Genomic DNA, 17516 nt, shown 5'->3' on the forward strand with positions numbered 1-17516 from the left:
TACAATGAAAGACCACATGTGGAATTCTTCGTCCAAGAAGTATCGATAGTACCTTCAAAGAGAAAGGGTGTCCAAACATCTGGATGCTAGATGTTTCTCTTTGTGAAAGGACCTTCCCATGACCCACTGACGCCGCTGAGAGAGAATATTGCTGAACCCCGATTGGCCGAAAGAGAGCTCAAATGACCAATGTAAATTAAGAGGCGAAGATTGTCACCGAAATAAAGTGCGGAGATTTTTTTTTTTTTGAGAGAGAGAAGAAAGGAATTGCAGGCGGACTGTTGGACTACGCCCAATAGTTCGGAGTCCGAGAACCAACTGAGTTTCAAGAAAGCCTTCGACTTTGACTGTTGTGTCTCCTACTACAGGTGTAAATAAGTATTTATTTTACCAAGATTAGAACAAGTTATTCTTCTGTATATATAGGGTTGTAAAATAAGGAATTGTCTGGAAATTCTGCTTCGTTATTTGATCAGTCTAGATCAAGATATTACAATATCTTCGAAATACTCCCATTCGTTTTCGGCTTCAAAGCGACCTTTCACAAATTTGATGATGAAATGCTTCATTTAACTATCGATGTACTTGGAGCTCTATACATCATTTGTATAAATGTCCAAACGCGATTCATCAAACTACTTTCAACAACCAATCACGTATTTTTTTTTTTTTTTTTTTTGCCACAGTTAAGATTTGCAACTTAGTCTGTCTGTTTGAGCAACGATTTCCGTGAGGTTCCAAATTCGAAATATCTATTATATACCTTTCCTGTGACAAAATTCTCTTGGCAAAAAGATTAAGATAGATTTTCCATTCGGTGATTACAGCAACTTATGCTGGCATTTAAAGATATTTTGATTCAAAAGCCGTGAAATCAACTTCTGGTTCTTCTCAATTAGGATCTTCTGTCGATCATATTTCTGGCCCCATGTTTCATGTCCATCCCGCTTTATAGACATGTTGAATATTTCATTGTGAAACATCTATAAATCGGGCCACTTTCCTCATTATAAAGCCATGGTTATGGCGAAACACGATTGAATCTTTTGGTATTCTGATACATCCATGCATTCACCCATCTTGCTGTATACAATTCTCTCTTAATCAAAAGCCTTATGATTACCCTGAGACAGTATGCTCGTAATTCAAAACATGACTTAACTTGGCGCCATCTGGGAGCAGTTCAACGACACTTTTCTTCCCTTATCACGCAAAGGTGAACTTTTTTCCAATGAGTTTAATTCAAATAAATGATTTTAGGAAATCTTGTTGAAGGGAAATGAGTTATTTAAAATTTAGTTTCCATTCAACGAGATTTCGATTATTCGGCATGATTATGGTTCCAGACGGCTATATAAACGAGGTTCTACTGTCTTTTCTTCATAATGTTGTAACAATAAGCTATTCTTTTGAAAAATGCAAAGTGAATTAATTCTAAAAGTAAATCGCCAAAGAAAGACAGATATTGTATGAGAATGAATTGACTTTAAGCATCTCTAAATATCACTATTATATTGTATTATATTAGTGTTTACTCTGTAGTAAAAATACAAAACACATTTAATTTAACCTTTTTTGCCAAATCATCACAACCATGGTATAAGATATTCAGAAGTAACTTATATATCTATTACTTGCTTAAACTAGAATCAATAGCTTACTTGGGACTGTGAGTGGATCTCTGTTCTTGAAGATGTTGATTTCGGACAGGGCGACGGAACAACGACTGACATCAACTTTTTTCTGGGACTTATTCAGTTTCTGTTAGAAAATTTAAAAAAAAAATGTTTTAGTAATAATAGTTCTGATATAAGGTGACTATCTTGAGATCGAAAATAATTCAAAAAGTCACTCAAACTGTTACTTGCTATTGTTAATAATTAATAAAAATGAAAATAATGCTGAAACCATGCTCTGATTATCACATTTTTCTATTAATACAAAATGTTATATAATATCTTCACGATGAATCCCCCAGGGGGCACCTCGTAATTGAGGATGAGAAGCTTCCGGCGTTTTAGTTGATTCTCTCCACCCTGGTGGGTACACAAAAAGGTGAAGTTCTAGCTCCTCCTATCGATGACGGGATGTACTTCCCAAGGGAAGGATTGTACCGTTGCCGGTGATGATCTTTATGACACAACCACAGTTCCCACAAGTGTTGCTGTTGTGCGGATCGGTCATTCAGATTTTTCTGTGTGCCTTCCTTCGGGTTGGAGTAGCAGTTTAAGGTATTTCCCGATGATGCTCGAATTTACAAGTCGTACAATATCGTTAAGGTATCATCCTAATATCATATGTTTTTAGGATTAGGTTGGCTTTGATTCGATTCGATCAAGAGCTAATTTTCAGAGAAGGTTTGATCATATGCCTACTGTGGCAAGTTCTAATAAATAATACTTATTTTCTTGTGGGAAACCAATCCTTTATGCTCTATCACTGATGCATAAACTACTAGACATTTAGTCAACACGTCCATTAATCGTTCGGAAATTTGTAAAGAATTATTCAAATTACACATTTTGTTTCAAATTTATAATTCGGAAGTTTAAATCTTACGTTTAATTTAGTGTTATTTAAAATTCAAATAGCTCAACTTGAATTAGTATTGAAATCCGAATCCCTTGCGATTTGCTTCATTTACGCATGAGTAGCTATTATAATTACTATCATTTTATGATCAATATAATATTATAATTAGTTAGGAAATTATAATTATAAATACTATGATATTTAAAGATTGGATTTAAATGTTAAATATAGTTACAATGCGCCAAGGATAGCACACAGTACAATTGGCCAAATGAACGTTTTTCTCAATAAAATAGCAAAAGTGGTGGTGGCGAAAGGAGTTAGTTATTCAGGTATGCCTTGGCGACATTCTTGGGTGCATGTGTTCTTTCTATTTTTTTTTTTTTTTTTTTTTTTTGCATTTAATTCTGCAGGAAATGAAATTTTTAAAGTACACTTAATATATATACTTAAATTTTCACTTACCCTATCATCTAGAAGGCTTTTTTTTTTAAATGGCAGTATATTTATTAAAAAAGTTAAAACTAAGAAGTTTATATAAAAAGAAAATTAGGAAGATCAATTTGAAATTATAACAATTTTCCTAACTTATGGATAACAGCAATATCTAAAAATTAGGATATATTCCATTTCACATTAAAATTAACCAATGGTTGTTTCCACAAAATTAAAAATTTTTGTGCTTTTTCCCCCTAGGATTTGAGTTTTAATTATTAACAATAAAGAAAATGAAGAATTTCAATCGATGATATTATTTTTCATTTCAAATTATTATAATATCATAAATGATCAGAAATTTTTTTATATTGATTTATTTATCATAACATTTTTTTAAGAAATCTGTAAAATATTATATTTATTCGTTTTTGTATTTTATTTTATAATTTTATTTCCCTTTTACACATAATAAACAAGTCTACACATAATATACACAACAAATAATAAATAAACTATGAAATAAACAAGTTTTAGATTCTTTATGATTTTTTGTCACTAAATTTCATTGGAAGGATAAATGAAGGTTATTTTTTTATAATGCGTAATCTAAATTAGCATCAGAAACTGATCAGACTTATACAACCAAGCAACAATTTACAGAAAAATAGTATTATAAAATATGCGATTTACATACAACTCTAAAAGTACTACTCACATTGTATTGTTTCAGTATTAAAGATCTTCGATCTACGGTGTTGATGTGATTCAGCTCCTTCAAGTAATTGCCGATTTTCTCTAATGGTACGGTGGTGTCTTCAAACTGCAGTGCTTCCACAAGAGCTTCGTAAATAAATGCATATTGCTCCTAAAAGGACAAATGCACATGTGAGAACGTAAATTGAAATAATATTGAAAGAAGATAGCATTATCCTTGTTCATGTATTTATATCTTTTACATTATCAAGGATCATTGGGTGGATCCTAGCACAGCCCACCTCTTGGCGTCTTTTTGAATTCTCGCCAAACGAGTGGCGATAACGTCGCCAATGTGGCAACCTAGACGGATTTTTTAAATTTATTTTTAATTTATTTATTTTATATTATATTTATTTAATTTATTTTTTTATTCTTAATTTTATTTATTTATTCTTAATTTTATTTATTTATTATTTTATTTTATTAATAAATAATCACCCGGGACGGATTTTTTTAATTAATTAATTTTATTTTATTATTATTTATTTATTATTTTATTTTATTGTTATTTATTTATTATATTTATTATTGTTTCTGGCCTTCAAGTATCGTTTTTTAATTGAAAAATATGAATAATAACAAATATTCAATTAGTAGTCAACGTGGCGAGATTTCAAATAAGTCGCCATGAGGTGGGCCCAACTAGGATTTTACCAGGATTATTTCATAAATATTATTTCATCTTGTAATAACGTTTCATGAAGAAAATGCTATTGTAATAATTTCAACCTAATATCATCATTTCGAGAGCTAAGAATTTTTACAAAATTAGTTTATTGATAACAATAATTGAAATAAATAAAATTAATTATATTTTAATCAAATCAAGGTAAAAAAAAGAGGCGAAAAAATTACGAAAACTCAACTAAAAAAAATGCATTGATCTAAATAATGAAAGAGGATACATGTTTTTATGACTATAAATGAAGTTCAATGTCAAATTTTGGTTTCAATCAGTCGTGATAAAGGTATCTAAAAAGAATATTATTTCTGCTACTTGTGTATTAACTGCATCTTAGCGTTTAATCGCCAAAACAAAATCGCAATAGACTCTTTCGTAACCATTGTTTACAAATGACATGAGGTTAATAAATGTGAATATAAAATGCCCTCTGGTTCTGCAGTTTTAAATTACTTTTACTTTATCTCATGATAATTAATTCCCCAATAGTTTATCACTGTCACTCAGACAATTCGGGGACCCATGAATGAGTGAAAAATTCAGAAGTCCTGATCTATATGAAGCTAGCAATGAATCCAACGCACCAGTGTCTGTACAAGATGTACTCTTTGATGCCTGGCATTGTTGACAAATCTAAAGACATCCACTCTCTTGTCTTCTGCCGCTTGCTGACACAGAGCGTCGATGGCTATGTAAGTTCCAGACCTGCCTGCACCCGCACTGAAATCAAGCATTCAGATGTTAAAAAAATAATAGAAATAAAAAAAGATCAGATAGCTCTCAATAAGAGATTTGGTGCAAAATCTAATATTCAGGCTTTCTGTCCTGTGACTTCGACTTTAAATATAATATCAATGACATAACTATGACCTTATGTTCGTCAAAATTGGAAGAAATGTATAAAAACTCAAGGATTGAATAAATCAATTTTTTGTTTGGACATATAAATTGGATTAATATTAATAATTCACTTGAATCGATGACTCAGATATGAAACCAAATTGGTTCAATATGATTTTAGAGATTTCTTATATGTTTGTATGCAGAAAGTTTTGATACGTAGAAATCTAATATTTTCACTCAATAGATTATATGTTTATTTTTATTACTAACTAAATTTCAAGGAAAGCAGCCACAAATTTTTTTGAGAAATATTATGGTACTTATATGGTGAGAAGGATTGGATGAATTAAACCATAGTACCTGGGAAACCGAGCTTCACTCGGCAGTTTTGTTTTGTTTTTATAAAATCATGTTTTTTCGAAGGAAATATTTAGATACTTTCAGCGATATTTTCTTGAGATGAGCCTTGGCTGCGTATATTAAAATTAAATGTTTTAACCGAAGGCTCTTAGGCATTGCAAAGTGCACAGGTTGGCTACAAATACACATTATAAGTAAAACGTATGAGTTCCTTGGTCTAACCAAGAAAACCATATCCATCATTGATTTGATGCCCAAATTCGGTAATGTTACTTGTACGATAAGATGATTGGTTAACGCAATAATTGTATTGTTGCTATTGGATATGAGTTGAACGTATTTGTATTCTCTTAATGTCATATAGAACCATCTCACAAAATTTTGAGGTGCCAGTAGGTTATCATTTTATGACAATAATGCAATTAGCATAAAAATTTACGATTTCTATAGAATTTACAAAATTTTTTATGACATTATCAGCATGAACGCAGATAGAAAAAGGCTTTAATAGATCATTATTAAAAAAATGTTTTTTTAATAAAATCACTTTTGTTTAGAAAAGAAAAACTTAAAGTGCAAAAACCTTATCTAAATATAAAGTTTGATCCAAGAGAGCCGTTTCCAAGATATATATATATACTAGCCGCCTTTGGCGACCAGCCGGTTCGCCAATCTTAATGTTCGTTAAAATTTTAATAATTAAATATTTTATGCAATTTCTACTTTAATAGCTTCTTCATCAAAATATTTTAAAACTTCAAATTTTGGTTATCATATAATTCATTCATAATATTATAAAGGCCTTCAGTCATAACGTAATATGTATCTCTCTCATTTTATTTTAGCACTCGTAGAATTTATGCTTTAAATTAAAGTGGAAAGAATTTATCTTCAATTAATATAATAATATTTTTTACTGAAACAAAGCATTTTTTTTATAATCTGATTACTGAAAATAGAGTCACTCAGCGTTTAAACTTTATGGGCACTAAAGAGTATCTTTTTTAATTTATGTAATATCTCAAGAGTTGGTCAACAAAATTTTCTTAGATTCATTATGAGCAGATCGATTCATTAACAATGTTTAAATTTAAATGCATCAAACACTAAGAAAATAAAACGAATCGTTTAAAATAAACGGTTGAAAACAGGTTTTAAAAAAACTACTTAAAAAACGATGTACTTAAAACTATAAGCATATACAAAAAAATATATAACTAACATAAATACAATTTACTTACAAAAGCATGCAACTAACCCAAAAATCATTTAAATCATCCATTGATAACGGTTGTCATCTCAACAATCAGAACAGAATGCGCATGCGTGAATTTTCTTCGCCGGTTACGTAACGCAAATACGTGATTTTTTCTACGCCAGTTGGGGTAACGCTATGCGGATTAGAAATTTTTAATTTCCTTTATTCTGTTTTATTTTAATTCAAAAGTACTTCAGAATGAATCTGAAAGATCGATTCATTAACAATGTTTAATTTTAAATGCATCAAATATTAAGAAAATAAACAGAATCGATTGAAATAATCCGCCGAAAAATTTTAACCCTAGCCTCATTACTGTTGGGAGAAAAAAATACTGAAGCCTTTCTCGTTTGGCGGTGGAGAAAATGGAAGATTGTTTTGGCGGAAAAGTTGGCGGTGGGGAAAATGGAAGATTTTTTTGGCGGGAAAGTTAGTTTTTAATTAATAATTAAAATTCTAATTAAAAATTCGAAAAAAGGAACCCCAGGTGCACATTCCCAACCTCCAAGGTATACATGTACCAAATTTGGTAGCTTTATGTCAAACGGTCTGGTCTGTAGAGCGCCAACACACACACACACACACACACGCACACACACACATTGAGCTTTATTATAAGTATAGATATATATATATAATGATATTTGAATTCTAATTTCAATTTAATTAATTTCCAAGATTTTATCTTAATTCTGCCCATCGTAACTTCATTCTAAAAATATTCTCTTATTTCGTGATCCAATTCCACTTTCGGTTTAATTAATTCCTCTGTAAAACTAATGCGCATCAGAACTACGTATCAAATGAAAGTGATCCCTTCAGTGCCCTTGAAAAGGTATGACAGGTCACTACGTCTATTTGAATTGGCGCGTGGCCGGAAATCCCATGAAACTTATATAAGACTAGTGATCATATATTTCAGCCCCCTTTTGCCTTCTTTCTGACTTCTGCTTTTCTGCGTCTGCTTGTAAATAAATTGCTTTCCCGAGATGGATATTAAAGAGAATAAAAATATAACGTCTCGTCTATGTCTTCAAATCTGCACTCTGCTTCAACCAAAATAATGTTACACACACACACACACACATACATATATATATATATATATATATATATATATATATATATATATATATATATATATATATATATATATATATATATATATAATGATATTTTAATTCTAATTTCAATTTAATTAATTTATAAGATTTTATCTTAATTTACCCCATAGCAACTTCATTCTAAAATATTCTCTTATTTCGTGATCCAATTCCACTTTCTATACTTAATTAATTCAAGAGTAGCTTTGAAAATTGCTGAATCAGCTAAAAGCCTTACTTTCCCACACTCCGCGTGAAGGGACAAAATACCGCTGACGAGACACATTCTGTTTTAAAAGATCCCCGTGTTTCCCCTACCTCTTTGACTCGTGTAACGAAAATCCCTATCAAAATCTTAGTAATATATTAGCACTGTAAAGAAATATTTTCCCTATCAAAATCTCAGGTTATATAAGACCAGGCATAAAATTTCCAGTAGTTTTTTCTTCATTTCCTTTCTGTGTTGTTTGTGTGATGCTCGTCGCTCATCGCTTGTACATATGCTTGCTTCTTCAAAATGAAATAAAACGACGTCACGAAATCAAAAGTATCGTCACTGTCTTCAAACTGCATTCTGCTTCACATAAAATAATGCTTATATTATATATATATATATATATATATATATATATATATATATATATATATATATATATATATATATATATATATATATATATATATATATATATATATATATATATATATATATATATATATATATATACGTATCAATTGTTGGTGAAAAGAGAGTCTCGAAAGGGCAACAACATTATCAGATACAAAAAGATACATTTTAAAATTAAATGAAAAGAAGTGATTTGAATATAGCACCATCACCAATTAAGAAGAAATTTGTTCACTCGAAATTATGTATTCAAAGGATTCGGCTACATTATAAATATTAAAAACTTGTAGCCTTGCCATTAGATACAAACCTAAATGTGACAGCATGAAACAACATCTCATTAATATGTTAAAGCTTTTCCTATTTGATTAAATCTGTATTTTTTTGTTATAATAATGCAATATCTTTAAAAGCAATATAAGAAATATTTTCACTTATTTTTCTGTGAAAGTTACCTGCAATGCACAACCATAGGACCTCCCATGACCGGATGATCATCTCGAATTTTTTTCAGGAATTTTATCAAAGAATTCACGTTTAGAGGCACCGTCTGGTCTGGCCATCCTGTGTACTGATACTGAATAACTCGATGAGTTCTTATTTCCTGAAAAAAAATATATATTATTAGTCCTCTTACATCGCCTAATATTCAATTCTCAATGCTTCGATTATTTCATACAGTTTTAAGGGGCACTATTATATCGAGAGTTTAGTTCTTTCTATCACACATTCAAAAGATTGCCGTTGTCCTTGCATAGGGGTAGCGCATTTTCCCCATGATCTGGGCGTCCCGGGTTCGAATCCCGGTTCGGGCATGGTTTTTCTTCATCTGTGTTCTATCTGTGAGGTGTGTGAATGTGCCCCGCTGTAAAAAGGGGTTGTGCAAGCAAATGTATAAGTTTCATCTTCATATGAGCTAGAAATCAGACTTCTGCCCTCGGGTGCTTAGGGGTCTTTACTCTCAGAAGCTACTGCATCACCTTTCTGTGGTAACGAGGACACGATTCATTCAAAGGATTGTAAGTAGATATTAAAAGTTACGAGAATTATTTGGTGTATGGCATCTCAATAGAAATCTTATCATCGAAACTTGGCAAATATTTGCCTTGAATAAATCCCCAAAATGAAAATTTAGGAAGAATTGTCCTTTTTCAATTCATCAAATGTTTCCATCGTCCAATGTTCCTTTCAATTCATCCTCTTTTTCATTATTCATGTTCAAAACCCTTTTTTTTAGTAGACCAGACGCCAATATCTAGAAAACCTCAGAAACTTAATGTAAAAAGAAATAATGGAAATTCAATTATGAAAGAAAAAGTGCGTACAGCGAGATCATGATATCTGACGTAGAGATGTATGGTTCGAAAGTACTGATAATTCACTTTTAAATTATTTGTACACTTGCAAATATTTAAGGAGCTAGAGATGACAGATTATTTAGCAGTATATCAAAGTAATCTTCAGCATTTGATTAAGTTTTTCAACGTTAATGACGTTAGCATTCAACGTTAGTTACGTTTGAAAGGAACCTTTGACAGGAAAATTTCCGGAAAGTAAGTGAGATTGTACAAGAGAAGAAATTTCAAGAGCAAGGAAAAAAAAATTAACTTAGTCTTGTACACTTACTTCTTTTATAATATATCTATAAGAATATATTATTTATGTTTTAGTACTCTATATTACTTTTTATTATATTTATTCAACTAACAATTTTTTCATTACGATTCTTAACCAAACTTAATTTTTTTCACTATGCTTAGTGATCTATCAAATTTCAACTTACCATAATTTTACAGTAGTTATCAACTTGCATTCTTATTACAATTCTTATTATTTTATTGAAATTCTTTTTCTCTTATTTCACCCTCCAATATTTGCTTCTTAAAGGTAATTTAAACCCAGACGACAATTTCCAAATTTCAACGAATCATCGCTAATACTTGATAATCTGGTCCACATTCAATGACACTATAGTGATAACCTCAATCATTTCCAAGCTGAAATATCCCCATTATTCCGTTTTGGTTCCAACATTTTCGCTTGGCGATGATTGACATTTTTTAACATAATAGTACTCTTTTGAATAACTTTTAAATTTGCACGTTTAGTTAAAATGTTAATTTCTAATTAAAGAATTTCCTAATTTATACACATCAATTATATATATATATATATATATATATATATATATATATATATATATATATATATATAATGGCATTTTTAAATCTAAATGAATTAATTTTCTACTTTTAATTTTAAATTACCAATTAAAAAAATTAAAATCATCCTAAATTGTTCTCTTATTTCCTGCTCTAATTCTCACTTTTTATTTAATTATTTTTAACGCGCGCTCTAGAAAACTGATGACAAGCATTTTCTTACGCTTCGAGCGGAATGATAAAAATACCTAACTCTTGCACTCTTGCTTTCAAAGATACTTAAGATTCCCTTTCCTAAGTCTACATGTGGCAAAATCTCATAGTAAAATAATTCAGATAAGAATCTGTAAAATTATCTTTGCATGTATATTACCTATTGGAAATTTCCGTATTAATTTAGTTTCACAATATTCTCAAGAAATGTTAAATTTATAAGCATCATAACATTTAAAAACATTTTTAGAAGAATTTTAGATGACTTTTTATTCTAGATTATAAATGAAATGCAAAGGAGGTACATTACAATTTTGAAAGAGAATTCCATTTAATGAAATATTATGTCAACAAAGTTTCTATTAAGAAATGTAAAGAAAAAAAAAAGATGAATGAATCATACGTCAATCTTCCTCATAAGAATTGTTCGAACGACGAAATCCTTGTATTGCTCGGAATGTATCAGAAGTATATGCATGTCACCACAATCCATGGAATCATCAGGCCAATATTTCGCACACTTCTTCTGTAATGAAACAAAAAAAAATCACTTATTGCAAATGATAAAAAAAGAATCACTTATTGCAAATGATAAAAAAAAACACACTAAAACGGGTTTAGATTTTATCATTAACCGATAACTCTTTCAAACTCACTTTTTTCCTCAGTGTACCGAGCTTAGAGATATGAATAAAGAATTCTTTTTCTAAATAAGTGAATCGGTCTAAAGTAAAATAATATTTCATCGGTATTTAATAGAAAATAATAATTTTTTTAATAAATTATATATGGAACAAACATCTTACTTTTCCATTTTCTACAAGTTCCATAAGCATCACAATGACAGGAGAATTTTCCTGCCAAACCATGCGCCAAAAATCAACAACTGTATTATCTAATGGACCTACAGATTGCAAAAGCGAATATTAATTGCAAAGTTAAATTTTAGTATATTTGACATCACAGAAATACAGAAAACGCTTTAGCATTATAGAATATACTATTTTCTTTTAGATGATAGTGAATTGATTTTACCTTGAGTAACGATGTATTCCCGAGGTCTTCTGTATCCCTGTAATAAAAATATAGATCATTGTAACTGCAAAATTAAAATCAGAAAATTGATATCCTAAATTCATGTTTATCACAAGAGATATCAGAGATTCAAATTTCAAAGTACAAGCCATTAAGAAGGTTGGTAAAGGAGGTCAACATTTAATGGGAAATTAAAACTGAAAACACTGCCCCGATGAGGTAGAGGGCACTATAATTGGATTTCAGTCATAATTATTTCTAAGTGTTTTTTACACCAGAACAACAGGAAATAGTAATGTGAAGGACAATATTAATCTCTTCTGCTTATATTTTTTGAAAAACTAGGTGTTCTAAAGTGGTTCACCAATTTATGTTCTGCTGCTGTAAAACATTCATGACTTTGAACGCAGAATAATTGTAATGGGATGGAATGTTCGAAACCTATGCACGTATTGTCCAAATATAAAATATCGTCATATAAAGAGTTAATCTAGTTATTAGCTTGCCATAACTCCATTTTCAAATTTCGTCTAGTTCATCCAGCAGACATTTCCAGTCATACGTTCCTTTGTGATTCTAAATTGTTTTTTGCGCACTCAATTGCAACTACAATCATAAATAACAGTAATAATTGTACTCTGAATTTTAAATAACACTATGTAAATAATCCCACTTTGCCTATTCTACCTTATATTTCCATCACAGTTTCACTTGAAACACATGATGATAAACTCATTGCGGCTATTATTCAATAGTAATAAGATAATTACGGAAGATAATGTACATTGAAAACAGAATTATGAATGGATAATATATGCACTTACATCTATGTAGCTTGCGTTTATGTAGTCATTATCTGCTTTATTTGAGTCTGTGTTGAGCACAACTCTGTAGCGATCATCTAGAAAAAAAATGAAAATTTTGATTGTTTTAATTTGCAAAAATTGAAATCTAAATAATTAGCAAAAGGAAATCAAAATATGCTGTATTTTATACTATAAATGAAAGCATAACAGAATATATATATATATATATATATATATATATATATATATATATATATATATATATATATATATATATATATATATATATATATATATATATATATATATATATATATATATATATATATATATATATATATATATATATATATATATATATATATATATGAGAGAGAGAGACTGTGGCCAAAATATTATGACCACCTGCCAGTTTTATGCAAAATGAGCATAACAGTGTTGCCGCTAGAGAGCGAGATAGCCACAAAAGGGGAATGCAAGGTAAGTGAAACATCAATTGCACTGTGTTACGTGCTGAGATATGGGCAAAAAATGTGACTTATAAGTTTGAACGCAGGATGCTTGTAGGTGCTCGAAGTGTTGGAACCAGTATCAGCAAAACGGCTGCTCTTGTGAAGTATTCGAGAACAGCAATTATTAATGTGTGCACAGAGTGGACTACCAAGCAGAAAACCGGGTCTCAACGTCAGGCTTGTAGTCGTCACAGGCTACCGAATGATCGAGCTGAAAGGAGACTTACCAGAATTGCCCACTCCAACAGAAGAGCAACAATGTGTAAAATAGCGGGGAATCTTAATGAAGGAGCAACTGCGAACGTCTCTGAATGAACTGTATGGTGCACATTACGATGTGTAGGCTATGGACGCCGACGAGCTGTTCGAACGCCTCTGCTGTCAGCCTTGAACAAGAGCAGACGTCTCCAGTTTGCAAAGGTACGTAAGGATTGAACAGTAGATGACTGGTAAAGGGTCATGTCGTCTGATGAATCGCGATTTCAACTACACCATGCACATGGCAGGGTTCAGATATGGCGAAAACAGCACGAAAGCATGGACCCTAACTGCATTGCCACAACACTTCAAGCTGTTGGAGGCAGTATTATGGTATGGGAGATGTTTTCTTGGCATTGTATGGATCCTTTGATTACAGTAGAACAACGTCTGAATGACCAAGGGTATTTAAATGTTCTAGCAGTTCAAGTACATCCTGTTATGTTAATGGTGTACCCTGCCGGGGATGGATACTTTCAGCAAGACAGTGCTCCTTGTCATGCAGCTGATATTGTCGCCAGATGGTTCGAAGAACATGACACTGACTTTACCTGCGTTCGTTGGCCAGCACAATCACCAGATCTTAATCTAATTGAGAATTTGTGGGATGAGATCGAACGGGACATCAGACAGCTGGATCTAGTGCCATCCAATCTCAAGGAATTGGAAAGTGAAGTTCATAGGATATGAGGTCAAATTCCTCCTACCATCTACCGACATTTCACGGAATCTAAGCCAAGAAGAATGCGAGAAGTATTACGGGCTAGAGGTGGTCCAACAGGGATGGTGATAATAATTTGGTGAGGGGATAATACGATGAGGGGATGGTCATAATAATTTGGTCACTCAATACATAAGACAAACGATAGCTTAATCTTTTCAAAAACACAAATAATTTATTTTTATTAGTAAAAAACTTTAATAATAATTATTTGAATGAATTTAAAAAAATTTGAACTTGAATTGCCATTTGTTTTCATCATTAGAAATTAGAAAATTTGTTTTTTTAAATAATAAATAATCAAGGTTATCGCCTGTTAAAAAGAAGATTAAAAGGTTTTGGTTATGAGAAAAAATGACTGACCTTAAAGGGGATTAAAACTGATATTATTAATTAAATATTTAAATTCAGAAATTAATTACTGACGCATTAAAAATAATTGTGGAATAAAATTCTTACATGGTAATATATTTCCATAGCGGTTTTTCTTCAAGTTTCCACTTTTCCGAGCCACTGTCCACGAGCTTATTTGACCATCAACTAATCTCTAAAGAAAAATCGAACAGATAATGAATACAAATATCCAGAAATGAAGATAACGATTATTATTTAAAGTAAATTTTCAGAAATAAAATATGCACGGAATAAATTATTTCCAATTGGATTAATGGATAATTTGTCATGGATTATTTATATTAACTTTCCACATGTCTTTTTACCAGTCAACTTTATTGAAAAACACATTAAACATGATTTTACACTTGAACAATAAATTATGAACAAAACATTTCACAAGTGGACTATATTATTTGGGTTTGATAAAAGTAATCATCTAAGTTATTATAATTATGTGCAGTAAATATTAATTTTTTACATTTAATTATTAAAAGACTATGATTTCAGATTTAGAATTTCTGAATGATTTTCTAATTATAATTGTGTATACTTCGAAAAAGTTCAAAAATAACAAAAAGTGCACAATTTGTAAAATATAAAAATAATAGAATGGCAGCAATTCATATTTTATCCTGTAGAGCTCCTGTAAATTGCTATTTTATCCTGTAAATTTTATTTGGTTACATCTGTACTTCGTCTAGAGTGTAATTTAAAAAAATTAAAAGCAATTCCAATCTCCTGTTCGTAGTATCATCATATAATAATATTTTAAGTTTAAACCGTCCATCCTTATTTTATTTAAAAATTCTACATCACCTATAAGTATGCATACAGAAAAAGTGCATTTGATATTCATTGCATTACGCGTGTACAAGTACAAACCCATTAACTTATATAAGGAAAAGTATTGATTTAAAATATGCTTAAAATATCTTTAAATTTTTGTTTAGAAACAGAGATTAAAAAATGTACTGTAAAAGTTAAAATCACTGAAAAGTATATCCTTTGATTTTTAAAATGGTGTAGAAATGGATTTCATTCATTTTTATACCAGTTTAAAATTGTTGAGGTAAAAATTATAAATGTTTAATTAAAAAAAGAAATTACATTTTTTAAATATCCATTCTTTATAAGTAATAACTACGTGCTTAATTTGGTAGTGCTATGTCCATCAATGTAAAATGTAGAGCATTCAGAATTATTTTTGCTTTATACATGCTGCAAGATACAATTCATATGTCTGCCCCCCCCCTCCCATAAAAAAAAAAGTGTTTACGAATACGATTATTTAAAAAAAATTAAAAAAGGTATACAATTAATAAACAGTCCTTACACAAAATTGTAGATTTTTACCCAATTTTGGAAGTTATCTGTCACGGGTTGAATGTGTGTTTATCAGTCTTTTCGTGAGTATTTGAATACAATAATCCCAAAATTTAAGAAAAGAGATGGTTGTATTTTGGTATATGGTATTGGCAAACAAATCGTAGTTCTGTGTTACGGAATAGACTATCTGCTTGTCTGTCTATTGCATGAGAGTATAATAGCAAGGTGAGATGGTCTCCCGAATTTTTCTCGCGTCCTCTCCAATAAATGCACTTCTGCATTACTAATTCCATGCCACTGGTGAACAATAGTTATGGAAGAGACTTATTAGTGTGCAATTTTTGACGATGTTTTTGGCCATTAATCGCAATGAGGCGGTTAATACATAAGTAACAGAAATTCAAATATGTATGCCCTTTTTTAAGACAAAACCAAAAATTGATATAGAACTACAATTGTTGTCACAAACAGTATACTAAATTTCATACATTTAAGTCATTGCAATTTTCAAATATCGCAGTGCTTGCTTTTGTGTGTGTATTATAACTTATAGCACTTTATAAGCCAGCTGACAGTTATCTGTCAGCGATTTAAGTCGAGTGAGCGTCTCTTGTTTATTCTGTAGCTCCAACTAGGGCCAAGAGAACGACTTAGCTATTTCATGCGTCACATTCGCTTGCATACCCCGTTTTTACAGGGGGCACATTCACATATCTCACAGATAGAACACAGAAGAAGACGAACAACCATGCCCTAACCGGGACTCGAACCCGGGACGTCCAGATTACGGAGAAGGCGTGCCACCCCCTATGCCAGGCTGCCGGCTAGTGCTTGATTTTGAAAATACAGATCGACAGACAGTAACCCCTGGACCTATTTGGTTTCGATTTTGATACGTAGTTATATTTTAGATGATAAATCTGTGTGCCAAATTTCATCCATTTAGCTCCCTTATTTTTGTTATTATTGTGTTAACATATTAAGATAGACTGACAACAGATCCTCTAAATGGATTTGAAATAAATGTTGATGGTTGTCTCCAAATCCGATGTGCAAAGTTCATATACCAAAATTTATTAGCCTAGTTCATAAAGTGTTTTTGAGTTATCTTGTTTACAGATAAACAGAAAGACAGACATACATGATTAGGAAAATCTATTATTCGGATTAAGGGGCTTCTGATAGGTAGATTTTTGTCAAAATCTCGAGTTCGAATTTTTTGCAAAATACGAGAAAATAAAAACGTAAGCAAGATAAATGAAATAACATATGTGGTTTAGAACATCAAATTTTAGATCCAATATATTAAAGGAAGAGGTCGAAAATATACTCTCAATTCTTTTCATTATACTACAAAAATAAACACAAAAAGCATAATACAATTTAAATAGGAAAAAATATCGAAGCAAAAGCACTTCTGCTGATTATTTCATGGCATGCAAATATTTGATACATAATAAATTTTTCAAATGGAAAATTTTCCGAAC

The 17516-nt window shown here is 30.8% G+C and overlaps 1 protein-coding gene across 2 annotated transcripts in view; it reads right to left on the reverse strand.

The window, feature by feature from the left end:
- The window catches only part of LOC129966918 (receptor-type tyrosine-protein phosphatase mu-like), a 127169-nt gene that overhangs the window by 15715 nt on the left and 93938 nt on the right, over positions 1–17516 (reverse strand). For both annotated transcript variants that reach the window (XM_056081535.1, XM_056081536.1), the window contains exons 32-40: positions 14767–14854; positions 12835–12911; positions 12011–12047; positions 11782–11879; positions 11379–11501; positions 9056–9204; positions 4993–5128; positions 3686–3835; positions 1662–1761 (exon numbers count right to left, since the gene is read on the reverse strand). In XM_056081535.1, coding sequence (XP_055937510.1) covers positions 1662–1761; positions 3686–3835; positions 4993–5128; positions 9056–9204; positions 11379–11501; positions 11782–11879; positions 12011–12047; positions 12835–12911; positions 14767–14854 — 958 coding nt within the window. The remainder of the gene's footprint in view (positions 1–1661; positions 1762–3685; positions 3836–4992; positions 5129–9055; positions 9205–11378; positions 11502–11781; positions 11880–12010; positions 12048–12834; positions 12912–14766; positions 14855–17516) is intronic.

The sequence above is a fragment of the Argiope bruennichi genome, chromosome 4 (assembly GCF_947563725.1).
Source record: "Argiope bruennichi chromosome 4, qqArgBrue1.1, whole genome shotgun sequence".
In the NCBI taxonomy this organism is placed as follows: Eukaryota; Metazoa; Arthropoda; class Arachnida; order Araneae; family Araneidae; genus Argiope; species Argiope bruennichi.